We start from the raw sequence: 13513 nt of genomic DNA on the forward strand, positions 1-13513 counted from the left end.
GCCTGGGCATTTTGTCTTTATCCACTGTTTCTATTAAGGAAATCAGGTGATTATAACTCATTCTGTAATTTCTGAGAGTGGGGGGGGGAGGCATTGGGGACTATGGTAATAATAAAGACATGGCCATTACCCTTACGGGCTTAGGAACACCCTGGTCACTCTGCCTCTCCTCTCTGGACCTAGGGAGCATACACCCGAACAAGGACTGATAAATACCTTACACTGGGCAAGCACTCCAAAACCCCAAATGAAAGGCTCAGGTGGAAGCTGGGTTGGAGAACATGGCTTAGGCCAGGAAGCCCAAGTGAAGCCTCGGTCTTCCTAGAAGTTAATGCCTATAAAGACCCCAGACAAAGGTTACAGTGCTGGGACTCCTTCACGCTTGGCCCCAGGGCCCCATTCTACCACCTACTGCAGAGCCAAGGGTTGGAGGAGCAAGCGAAGGGAGGGCAGCTGCTGCGAGAGGGCACGGAGGGCACACGGGGCCTGCCTCCCCATGCTTGGAATTCATTTAGCCCTCCCCACTGGCCCTATAAAGTGGGTGGCACTATCGCTGCCATTCTGCAGTGAAGAAACTGGGGCACAGACGAGACAGGTTGCTCAAGGTCACACAGCTGTCGAGGCAGAGCTGGGACTTGAACCCAGACAGGCTTGTTCCTGGTTTAGCTGTTATGAACACGGCTGCTTGCGAAGAGCCTCAGTCTCACCCCCTTAGCCTCCTGTCAGCAGCTCTGTGCCTCCCTCCGTCAGTGAGCCCCGGGCCACTGACACTGGGGAGTGTGCTTGGCTAAGGACATTTGGGGCAATGGCTGAAGAAGGGAGCAGTGCGCTAGCTTGCACTTTTTTCTTGCAAGTGTGTGCCTGTGTGTCCCTGTAATGAAACACAACCACGAGGTAAAAGGGGTGAATTTGTGGCCAGGTCTGTAACCTGGGGATCAACCTTTGGACATCACTAAGCTGTCCAGACACGTCAATTACTGTGTCTCTGGGGCCCTTGTCTCCTTCTCCGAGGGACTGACAAGTCACAGCTTCTGCTGAAGGAGCACCCCTTGACTGCCATACTTTTTAACTGCTTGCATTTCACGCTCTCCCTGTTGGCCCAGGCGCGGCTCCAGACCGAGAGGCCCCTGATCCACCCCTGAGCCACCTACAGGGACCTACAGTGTGGCCCGCCAAGACACCAATTACATTCTCGATCTTGGGATTCTGGTTTTGGAAATGGCGAGGCAGTGAGGGTGAATGAATGTGGAGGTGGCTAAGGCTGTGACAGGTCAGGCTTTAACGTTGCAGAAAGGCTACTGCGTGGAAGGACATTTACACGGTCAAGGCTGAGGAGGAGCTGGCCGGGAGCGACTCAGACGCTGGAGAGCAGGGTCAGACCATGGGGATGCACCGTAGCAGGGAATGCTCAACCCTGCCTGAGTGTGAGAATTGTCCAGAGAGAAATTAACAAATATTAGTGCCCACACTTGTCGCCAGAGCCTCGATTTAATTGGTGTAGAGTAGGGACCAGGCACCAGTAGGTTCAAAATCTCAGATGAGTCTCCGGTCAAGGTGGGTGGAGAACCAATGACCTTTGGCGAGGTTCCCACTGCTAGCAGAATCCTAATTCTGTACAAGTATTGGAGCTGGGCCCCAGCCCTGAGAATAAAGCCTCATTGGCCCAAGCTGAACGAGGTCATCCCATCCCTGCTTTCCCATCCTAGAGTCAGGGAGGTGGCTCAGTTCTGACCACTGACGTGACGGGGTTGGGGGGTGTCTCTGGGAATAATTTTCCCCTTTAAAAGAGAGAAGCTGGAGAAATGCCCTTCTCTCTTCCTGCATTTGGCTGATGTGATGCCTGGAGCTTCTGGAGCCATCTCGTGACGACTAGGAGGGGAAAACCCAGGGAGCTGCAGAGACTGTAACCAGAGTCCTGATGTGATGGCTGCTGAATTTACCCCCCCACCCAGGAACCCCTCCCTCCAGATTTCTCGTTCCTTACCTGTGTGCTCACTGCATGCCAGGTGCCATTCTAAGTACTTTCCATCTATTACTTAATGGGATCCTTCACAGCCCCGAGGCCAGTCCTCTGGACGTGAGAGTGCTCAGTGCTCCCCGACATGAGAACCGGCCCGTGCCCTGCACCAGCGGCCTTCCCATCCACTACCCCGACTCAACGCAACTTAAGCATGTTTTTCTGAGACAAAGTGGCATATCGTGTATACTGTCAGGATATTTAAAAAATAGCCCAAAGATAGCAAAAGTCCTGAGAGCTAGTGAGTTCTAGGTCTACAGCCCAACTCGGCTTGGGTCCCTTGATAAAATATCCACACTGTGCTCCATGTTCAGGGTGCTTTTGGGTGATGCCTTTCTAGGAACTCCATGAGGCTTGCTGACTGCCTCTCCCCGTGACCCTGCCTCTCCCCACCTCACCGGCCTCCCTACTCTTACTCCATTGCCTCCCTCTTCCCCTTTTCTCCAAGCTTCCAACAGATGGATTTGGGAAGAAGATAAATAGGGCACCCCTCTCCCCCCAAAACTCAAAACACTCCTGAGTGACAGCAATTTTTAAAATCTGGATTTTTTTTTTTTAAAGGGAGGAATAACTTTTAAACAAATTTTATTTATCTTTAAGTAATCTCTACACCCAGCGTGGGGCTTGAACTCATGACCCCGAGATTAAGAGTCACACGCTCTACCAACCAAGCCAGCCAGGTGCCCCTGAAATCGGGATTTCTAGGCAGCAGAGAGTCCTTCAATATTAGCAGTTGCTCTCAACAGTCTGGTTGTTATCTCCAAAATGGGCTGTCTTTTCCTGCTGACCTGTCCGCCCACCCAAACAGACGTCTAGGCAGTCCCTTTCTTCGCCAAGGACTGTGCAGGGTCTGCACCAGGGGGGTACACAGGCCCCTGTCAAGGCACGCCCAGCAGGCAGCCCACCCTTTCTCCCAACTGTCTTCAGGACTCTCTTCTTCCACGTTCTGAAATTGGTCCGCATCGGCCCGGCCCCTTGGTTCAGGCTCAAAAAAATACCACAGGTGTGAAGAGTTTACACAGACTTTATTTTTCCCCCATTGAGCACAGGAAGGCCTGGGCAGAGGTGCCACAGTCGCCTGCCCTGGTTCACAGACGCAGACCGCAGGACTCGGGGGCAAGGGACAGGGTCCTATTCCTACCACAGATTGCTATGGGATTATCACAACACATTTGTTCTCGGGTCTATTTACACCGTGGAGTGTGGAGAGGGTACATTTCTTACACTAAAAATATAGATTCTGGAATCTCTAAAACAAAAATATCTCTATCTCTACATGAGACCTACTAGAAAGAAGAGCATAGAAAACCAGGGGAAATGTACCAGCACCTCAAGCTGTCCCCTTCCGTGGGAAGGGTGTTCTGCTCTCCACCTGACGCCATTAGCTCCGGGCAGCCATATCTAACCAATCACACAGACAGACACGGATACACATGAGGGAGGCTTATCATCTTGGAGGAGTGAATATGGGAGACAGGAGTGGGGAGGATTTTGGCCTCTTTTGCAAAAGGAGTAATTGCACATTCAGTTTGGTACTTCTGTTTCCAACATCGTTGCCTGTGTGAGAACCTGCCTGCTGGAGCCATTCGCGATCCCGCTAAGAGAAGCCTAAGCTCTGCTGATGTCTGAGGGGCTTGGAAGAGTGCTGGGGTGGGGTGGGGGGTTTCTCTCTCTCAGGAAATATTAATGCCATCAGCTAGAAGAAGAAAGTTCTGTGTTCTCCAATGCTGAAAGTGGGTTAGGTTTAAGACAAATGCTATCCCTTTTCTTTTCAGAAGGATCAGAAACCATTCCATTCCCTTTGAGCACAGAACCTCCTAAAGGAATTATGCCTATGGATGAATCATTCCACTTTCTGACTTTTCCTGTTGAAGAGATCCACATAACACTCCTTTCCTCTTTTCATGCTTCACGCAGTGATATGGTTCCTTCACACCTCTTTTGGTTATGAAAATTAGCCTCCTTTCCGGTAAAGAAGTGTTAACTGAGTCAACTGCCCATTCTCTACAATTAAGGTACGAGAACAAGGGCACCAAGAATCAAAAAGAATAGGTTTGGTAGAAAAACCACTCTGGTTTGCTTTTGGGGTGTCTTTTCCTGTTTACCCTGAAATATGGATGAGCTTGAGGGTTTGAGAATCCTTAGTCCCTCACACCAAGTAAGGAAAATAATCATAAAATTCCCTTTCCGAGGAGCCCCAGAACCGTCCAACCACCTCACCTCTCTCACCACCCCTGATTGGTGGTGGTTTTGAGGACCCCTGACCGAGAACGTCAGCCCTCCAAGGAGAACTTGAAAAACCAGGCAGAAAGGAGAAGAAAGGCTGCCAGAGAAAGTTGAGTCAGTAAAAGGGGCAGAACTTGGAGGATGCCTCATTTGGCCGGTCGGGGCCCACAGGAAGGATTTCTACGTCATGGAGGCCTGACAGCTGCAACCAAAAGAAAGTCAGGAAGGCTGAGAACATGCAGTGCAGGGTTCCTGAATGTCCTGCCAGGATGTGGCTTGGGAACCTGAGAAGTCCGAGGAAAATGCAGTGACAAACTAGAAAGACTGCTTAAAAGTCCTAGGAGGAGGTGCTAACACTCTTGCAGAAGAAGAAATTTAGAGAAGCTGATATAGTAGCAGAGAGAACAGAGTGGATGGGACTTCTGATGCTAGTTAAAAAGAAAGTCAGGGGACCTGGGGTCACACCTTCTCCTATGCTTCAGGAAAACATAGAGACTCAGAACATAGACAGTGAAGTTGATAGAGAAGATGCAGGGAGAACAGCTGATTACTCCACTAAGAGGGAAGTCTAGAGAGCTGAGTAAGTAGAAAATTAAGTAAAACTGAGAACTGTCTTTTCTGGATGACCAGAAAGCACAGATTCCTAAAATCAGAGACCTCTTGAAGGTCACCATTGTCATAGCCTGCGATGTCAACCCCGCCTGAGACTTAGCATTTACCAGACTTTTATCAAACATTTATGACTAGTTTAAAAGGCAGTTACAACCCAGACAAAGAGAAAGAGCAGCTATTCACGCCACCTTTTGAAATAAATGGTTCACTACCTCTCTATCCCAAAGGCAAATTTATACGACTGAGGAGGTGGGGACAGGAGCTGTATGCGTAAAGACCAGATCTCCTGATGATCCCATCATCAGAAGTTGGAAATCATATATAGTCACAAAGAGCTAGCCTGCGTTTTATGCAACCAAACAGATTTGGCAAGTTCACGGCATATTGCTGGTCTTCCTTGTTCTCTCTAGACCAACCCTTCCCCTCAAAGTCATGAGCTAGGAAGTAACCCAACCACCTCGCAACACCCAATCTTACCACTAGAACCAAGATTTCACCTACCACCACTTTCTTAACCCCCTGGCCTCCCTCCCTTCCTACCTCAACACGACCAGCCCATCAGGGCACTGGCCTGCCAATACTCAAACCGTTCCCGAAATCTCCCTTGTCATAAAAGAGGTGGACTGCCTCTCTGGCCCAAGCAAACTACCTGCCTTGCTTTCTACCCCTAAGTCAGTTTCTCCTTAACATTGAGTTTAAACACCTCTTCCTATAGACTAATCTGCCTATATTTGTCGTCAAGCTATTCTTATCAGAGAACTCTGAGAAACCCTAGATAGGAGAATGATCATTTTTTTTTATGTCCCTCCAGCTTAGGTACACAAAGCTATTTAATAACAGCAAGGACATCTTATGGGCACACTTGCATTTGTCAATGAACATACATGAACACACACACAGACTCACCTCCACTCCCAGTTCCCTACCCCAAACACTGCCCAGCCTGCCTCTGCCACCATGGCCACCATGGCCACCAGCCACAGACGTAAGCGAGGACACATTCGGGTAGGACTGGGGTTGGGCGTTTGGTGGGAGTTGGGAAAAGAGAGACAATAAGAGTAGGGAATGGTTTCTACCACTGAGATGCAGCAGAAATGAGGCTGGCTATTGCTTGAGAAAGATGTAATGGCCTGAAAGGATTGGCACAGTCTTCCAAAGTAACTAACGTTCCTAAGGCACAGGAACCTGGGAGGGTCTGGCTCCGGAAGGACTGGAGGTACACACATGGCCCTGTGACTGCCCTGCACACAGTTAACGAAGACAGGTTTTCTGCTCTCGAGAGGCCTAGCGTACACAAGGCATCGTGAGACATCGACCATTAGGAGAGAGGTTTTTTGAGTGATGCTGTCACCTAACTTGTTGTATGAAAGGCTTTCCCCCGCCACATTCCTTACAGCTGTGCTGAGGCTCGGGGAACAGGAGAAGCAGTCACCAACCTGCCCCCACAGGGGTGGCAGGAAAAGATAGGAGGGGCAGGAGGGAGGAGGAAAGTGGGAGTGCTCTCAGGGAACAAGGAAGACGAAGAAAGAGGCAAGCTCAAGGAAGTAGCCAGAGAGAGAAAGGGCAAGTCAGCAGGAGAGCTCTTGCTATTGACAGGTTGCCTTTTGATTTTTCTACATTAGGTAGGTAAATGGGTACAATCATTACATTTCTCCCAAAGTGATAAAAGGTGAAGCTTTGGCTCGCAGAGATTTTAATGCCCATATAGTTCAAAGATGCATGCCTGTTCCCGTCTGCACCATATAAAGGGAAGCCAAGGCTGTCCCTAAAACGGCCGTGTGAGCAGAAATCCGACAAACCAGGAACAATACCCACAATTCAAAGGGATATGATTTTGACGTTTGAAAGCAGTGTGGCGCCCGGCCCACCGGCAGTGGTATGGCCGCGCGTAGCTGCCCGTTTACAGCCAGCAACCGTTCTGAGCGGTTGGCGTCCATTCTGTACCAGTTGTTCAATGGTCTAAAAATCATCTGTGTATTAAAATAGGTGTGGTTCTGGGGGTGGGGAAATGTTCAAGAAATGCAGGTTTCCTTCAATTTCAAAGGTCCTCAGAGTAAGACTAGACTGCACAGATGTATTTTAGGAGTCGAAGGAATGCGAAATTCAACAAAGTTTTGTCACCAACTCTTCACCTATAAAAGGAGAGCATCCGTGGGAACATCCCACTGTACAAAGGTTTTCCGGGACGGAAAACTGATGTGATCCAATTCCCTGGGTACTGACACACTTACTTGTCACGTTCTGTTCACAAAAGAAGGGAAGACCTAGACACACTGGAGCCCAAACCCTTGATACTCATCACAAAGGAGAAGAGAAGAGAAAAACTATAAATACAGTTTTCAACCAAATAACAAAATTAATTTCACTACTTACAGTTCATTTCCCAGTGTGGCTTTTTACATCTGAGAGCCAAAACATTTGTCAACCAAAAGAAACTCATGATGATGGAGAAACCACATGGCTGAAGGTGGTTTTGGTCCATTGAGTTGATGATGGTTCGCTACTAAGGCAGCTAAGGAGACATTACGTAAGCACTTGGATCTCTCCTGGAGTGGAATCAGAATGTATCCTCCAGAGACAGCAGCAAAACATGGATGTTTCCACAACATGGCCAATAAAAACACCTTATCTCCCTTTCTACTCACAAACAACTATTATCAAATCTTTCCCAGATGTCTAGAAAGTAGACACTATGACAAATCTTCGGGCTAGGAAGCCCTTCCTGGTGTCTAAACCAACTCCTTCCGTAGCTACTGAAGCTCATTCTCTTAGCCTATCCTCAGTGAAACCAAGAGAAGCTGCTCATCCTCACTTACCATTACTGATTTTCCCCTGAGCTTTTTCCTGTGTGAGCTACACAACTCCAGTGTCCCTCGTGGCCCTGCCATCATCCAAGGTTCTCGCCAAGTTATGCGGGCTGCTATGCTAGCGAGCGATACAGACACGCCTGGGGCAGAGGCATCTTCTGGCCGCAGTGGTGGGCCCTGCCAATGCCCAGGTCGCTGATCCTCCTAGTGGCAGACCCTCCCGACAGCCTCTGGGTCTGACCAGCCTCCCCCAGAGGAGGCATCAAACCAAGTCCTGCCTCACAGCCTGCAGATTCTACGGGACTGGAGAGCCTTCCCTTTTCTCTCTGCTCTCCTCCTACTCCCCCGCCCCATCCTTTAGGAAGAGGGAGCTCACTGAAGGAATCCTCAGTGGCAGAATGGATCCATATGGCTCTGCACGCCAGCAGAGAGTTTCAGAGAAAATGTCTGGAAGATGGGAAGCTGGGTCTTCACAGGTGGCAGTTCTGAAGAGAAAGAGAAAGGAAGAAGAGAAGTACCAACAAGAGGTGGTCTTCTGCTTCCACGTTCACATCTGGTGACTGGCTGCCGGTATGGGGGTGGCTGGCTGCCCTCCAACGCACAGCACGGGTAACTGAATGCTTCGGCATGGCTTTGACATGACCGTGGACAGGGCCAGACTTGGTCTTGCTTTTTCTCTGAGAGACTCAACATCCTCTCTGTAACCAGAACTTCCCTGAGGCACCTCACGGCCCAAATCTTCCTTCCCAGCAAAGACTTTTAGTTGAAGAGACTGAATAAAAGTGTTACAATTAGACAAAAAGGGAACACATGATTCATTCCTGCTTTTAACACAATACTTTGAAGATGTCACCACAATTTGGATCTGGCTATATTTTAAGTTCATTTACAAGTAGACTAGTTCTCGACTAAAAATAACCATGTGCGTTATACATTTCGACAGCTGCCTGGATTTTCCTCTGAAGGAAACAAGATTCTTTATTTCACTCACATTCAGCACAGATTTATTTTAACCCATTCGATGAAGAAACAGCCTACCAATACCACCCACTGGTGGCTGTGACTTTTCAAAGTACTTAGTACTTCAGCTTCTCCTCAGAACATTCTTGTAAGTGAGGCAGTTAGTCATTATTATCCCCATTTTACTGCTGAATAAACCGAGTCCCAGAAACAACGGCCTGCCAGGTTATACACAGAATGATGGCTAGACCAGGTCCCCTAAATCCTAGCCTACTGCTTTTTTTTTTTTCCTTAACTAGAAAAGTTGCCTTTAATATAGACCTAAGATTTTGCCTTTAGTTAACTGACTTCTTAAATTAAAATGGTGTTGGGACTAAACTATTCAAGTGATTTGGGTGCATAGCCTACCTCAGTGAAGGCAAAGATGCCTCAAGTCCTTCCATTTTCTTCAGTAAGCTGATGAAAATTGATCTATCTATTGGCAAATGATATACAGAATTTTGTTTCCCAAATAAGAAAACTGTGATAATATTTCAAAATCTTTTCTTGGCAATAATTCTCATTATGGAATGAGTTAAATGTCTGTATCAATACTATCGACACTCTGCACATTTTAGCCACTTTCCAGTTTGTGCGGTTATAGTAACCAAGGAGATTTTGAAATGGGAACTTTTAATGGTTATTTTTTTCTTTCTTTTCTTTTCTTTTTTTTGAGAGAGAGAGCACATGCACGAGTTGGGGGAGGGGCAGAGGGAGAGGAAGAGAGAGAATCTTAAACAGGCTCCATGCCCAGTGCAGAGCCCGACCTCATGACCCTGAGATCATGACCTGAGCTGAAACCAAGAGTCGGACGCTTTCACCGACTAAGCCACCCAGGCGCCCCTGAAATGGGAACTTTTAGAAAGAGGATTAAGGTGACTAAATAAATAAATTTACATCCCCAAATAATCCCATCCTGACTTTGGGGCTGTGTAAATGGGCAGCTCCAAACAGCACATTTGTTCAAATAGTGAGAAAACATGTTTCCTTTTCTTAGGCTTCTAGCAATTCTCGTGGGGTTAGCAGCAGTCCCAGAAGTGATATTTTTTAGATAATTCACTTTTGCAACTAAGATATATTTCACTTTCGACATAATTGTTATTTTTAAAAGCCAGAAATAAATAAAAACCAACAATTATAGTTCTCTTTACCTCTTTTCCTTTGTATTTCCAGAGTTCATACTGAGAGCTTTCCAGACTGTAGTTTTAGGCATTTCATCAGATATATTAATCTCAGAGGGGTCACATCTGAAATCAATGTTTAGGACAGTAAATGTAGGACATACAAACATAAGACATATCTCAGTCTGTCACGATTACCACGCCACCGGATGGGAGAGAGTAGGTCTGACGGAGCTCAGCTGACAGCTCTCAGCAGCACCAGGAGCCAGGTGGTTGGAATGTAGAGGGGCAAGGTGGCCCACTCGGTGCTGCTGAGGACTGGGCAAGGGTACCAAGTGGAGGGCAGCTCTTCCCCCACAATCGTGCCCTCCTTCAAAGGGCCCCTCTGGGGGTGCTGAGGACAACTTGAGGAGCTACCACCTACTGAGTGTTCGCTGGTGCCAGGCTCACCATGTGCCCGGCAGTGTGCTAATAAGCATTCCTCATACGCTTTCTCACTTATATGGCCAAAAGTTTTCCATTTGTAGTTTACAAAGGATTCTTACAATCTATGATCTTAACTATCAGATCAGAAATTATTCACATCCTCATTCTGAAAGCACAGGAACCAAAGCTCCCAGAGCTAAGTGATCATCCAAGGTCAGACGTCAGTAAGTGGAGAATCAAGGCCTTGAATCCAGTCCTTGGTCTCCCAGCACCCCGGGGGACTGGGAAATTTTCTACAAAGCGGACAGTCTCATTTTGAAAGGCCAGAAGAGGAGGCAGCATCCCAGTGGAGAGAGAACACTGCTCCTACTTTGCTGCCAGAGAATTCAGAGTCTATGGCTACTTCCTTCACGACTTGTAGAAAGCTTATTAAGGTCCAAAGATTCCATTTCTTTGGGGTCAGTCACACACAAAAAGTCAAACTCATAAGAACAGACAGTAGAATGGTGGTTACCAGAGGCCGGGGAGTAGGGGAAAAGGGAAGATGTGGATCAAAGGGTACAAACTTGTAGTTATAAGATGATCACTGGCAGAAGTAAGGAATTTGGGGGACCCCAGCTTCGTTTCCCCTTGGCTCCTAGGACCCCAGATGCCATGAGTCAAACTGGAGGGGCTGCCTCTGCCCCTCACCAAAGGTGGCCAAACATGTGAATTTCACGCCCCCCCCAAGCTGAGAACTCTCTGGAAACAAAGGCCATATCCTATTCATCTCTGGAAAATGGCTAGAGGAAGGAGAGGAGCACTGACCTGAAGAATACAAAGACTAGGGTTTGACTCTTAAACTTTCTGCTTAGCAGCGTTGTGATCTTGGGCAAATTACCCCAAACCCTCCAAGCCTCAGTTTCCTCATTGTACAAACATGGATAACGAGGCTTACATCAGAGAATTGTTGTGAAGATTAAAGGAGAATACGTAAGTCAAGCTTCTAGCACATTCCTAGCACGGAGAAGGCACTCAGTACGTGGGCTCCCTTACCTCTGTTCTGGTGATTCCCAGCACCTGGTGTGATGCCTGGCACATAGCAGGTGCTCAGGAAACCATGAAAGGAAAAGGTACTTTCCCAGGTTGGAGCTGCGAGACTGAAATTTAGCTCTTTATACCAGCAGCTGCATGTGTGACCACCCCCCGCCGCAACGCCACATGTTTACAGAATAACCAAAACAGTGATCTCCCTGGTGTTTGGGGAGTTTTTTTACCTGAAACTGTTGTTCTTTCCAGGACTACTTAGTAACTGCCTGCTCTCTAAGGGGAACTTGTCTCCCCCCATTTCTAACATTTTCTCAGCCTCCTGCAAGAGAAGAAGACATTATTTTATCTTAGACCAAGTAAAACCATGAATCTACACCACCCATATTTCTCTCACCACAGTTTCTACCTAATTTCGCTCACATTTATTTTGAAAGAGTATACTTCTGTTCTTTCATAGATTTGGTTCATTACCAAAAAAGACACAACCAGATCTTTGTACCTATGGAATAGTATTTTTTTAAAAGAAGAAAGAAAATGAATCTGAATAAACCTCTAGAGCCAACTACCAATTTACTAGAAATATAGGGGACAGAAGAACATGCTGTTAAATGACACCAAGGGACACAGTAAAATCTGAATGGTGGAAAATCCTACAGGTCACAAACCTAGTTTCTTCAACAAAAAGAAAAAAAAGATACAAAGGGCCCCCCTAAAGAGATTTAAGAAACATATCAACCATTGTAATATATAGGTCTTATTTGGATCCTGATTCAAATAGATTGTTAAAAAATTAATATGGCAATTGGGGAAATATGAATACTGACTGTTCTTTCTACCTTTGGGTATGTTTGAATATTCCATAACAAAATGTTTTTTAAAAAAATAATCCCATCGGGCGCCTGGGTGGCTCAGATGGTTAAGCGTCTGCCTTCGGCTCAGGTCATGATCCCAGGGTCCTGGGATCGAATCCCACATCGGGCTCCCGGCTCAGCGGGGAGCCTGCTTCTCCCTCTGACCCTCTCCCCTCTCATGCTGTTTCTCTCCCGCTCGCTCTCTAAAAAAAAATAAATAAAATCTTTAAAAAAAAAAAATCCCATCAATTCAAAGAAAACCATTACAGAGGAAAAAATATGTACAAAGATGTTTAAAGTAGTATGATTAGTAATAAGTCCTAAAACAACTATAAATTTTAACAAAGGAAGAAAGTTTAAAGTAATTATGAGAAAAAATTATAGAATATTATGCAGTCATTAAAACAATAAATATGATTGTTTATTATACAGACATATAGAAACATGAAAGTGTCTTATGAAATCAGGTTGAGGGGGGAAAATCAGAAAAAAATTACCTCCCCCCCCCAAATAAACAATTATTACAGTTACATGAAAACTATGTTAAGGACTTAGGGGCGCCTGGATGGCTCAGTTGCTAAGCGTCTGCCTTCAGCTCAGGTCATGATCCCGGGGTCCTGGGATTTAGCCCCGCATCGGGCTCCCTGCTCCATGGGAAGCCTGCTTCTCCCTCTCCTGCCCCCCCCTGCTTGTGTTCCCTCTCTGGCTGTCTCTCTGTGTCAAATAAATAAAATCTTTAAAAAAAGAAAAAAGAAAAATAATAAAAAGAAAAGAAAAGGAAACTATGTTAAGAACTTAAAGAGAACATAAAGTAATGAACATAAATATTGGATGCTGATATGAAATTTTGGGGTGAAGTCTTCATTATTTTTCTTTCATTTAGTTTTCAAAATGACTTTATGAAGTAAAACATGTATTAACAAATACGTGTTTACTTTAGAAATTTTGGAAAATAAGGGGTATAATGTTTACTGCCCACCCCAAAATTAACATCCAAAGAGATGCTTTGATTCTCCTCCCAAAACTGCTTAATAAATAGCACAACCACTTATCCAATTGTTCACTCCAAAAATCTAAGACTTGTCCTTGATTCTTCTCTTTCACCTATGCTCATTATACATTAGCAAAACCTGTCAGCTCTCTCTTCAAAGGAAGTCCCCAATCCAGCTGCTCCACCACCTCTCCCTTAGCCTCGGCCACCTTCACCTCTTGCCTGAGCCATTGCCACAGACTTCTAGCTAGTCTCCCGCTACCTCTCTTCCCTCCAGGCTCTTTGGCTTTCTCATGTTCTTTAACCACACCAAGCTCATTCCTGCTTCAAAACCTTTGCATCTGCTGTCCCCCTGGCCTGGAATGTTCCTACTCCCAGATATGCTCACGGCTTGCCCTCACTTTATTCAGATTTCAGATGAGATGTCTCCTTAC

At 46.4% G+C, this 13513-nt stretch overlaps 1 protein-coding gene across 1 annotated transcript in view; it reads right to left on the reverse strand.

The window, feature by feature from the left end:
- Positions 1–8421: 8421 nt before the first annotated feature.
- The window catches only part of SLC4A8 (solute carrier family 4 member 8), a 68024-nt gene continuing 62932 nt past the window's right edge, over positions 8422–13513 (reverse strand). The window contains exons 22-24 of the mRNA XM_044915201.1: positions 11465–11556; positions 9813–9908; positions 8422–8434 (exon numbers count right to left, since the gene is read on the reverse strand). Coding sequence (XP_044771136.1) covers positions 8422–8434; positions 9813–9908; positions 11465–11556 — 201 coding nt within the window. The remainder of the gene's footprint in view (positions 8435–9812; positions 9909–11464; positions 11557–13513) is intronic.

This window comes from Neomonachus schauinslandi, chromosome 5, assembly GCF_002201575.2.
Source record: "Neomonachus schauinslandi chromosome 5, ASM220157v2, whole genome shotgun sequence".
Classification (NCBI taxonomy): Eukaryota; Metazoa; Chordata; class Mammalia; order Carnivora; family Phocidae; genus Neomonachus; species Neomonachus schauinslandi.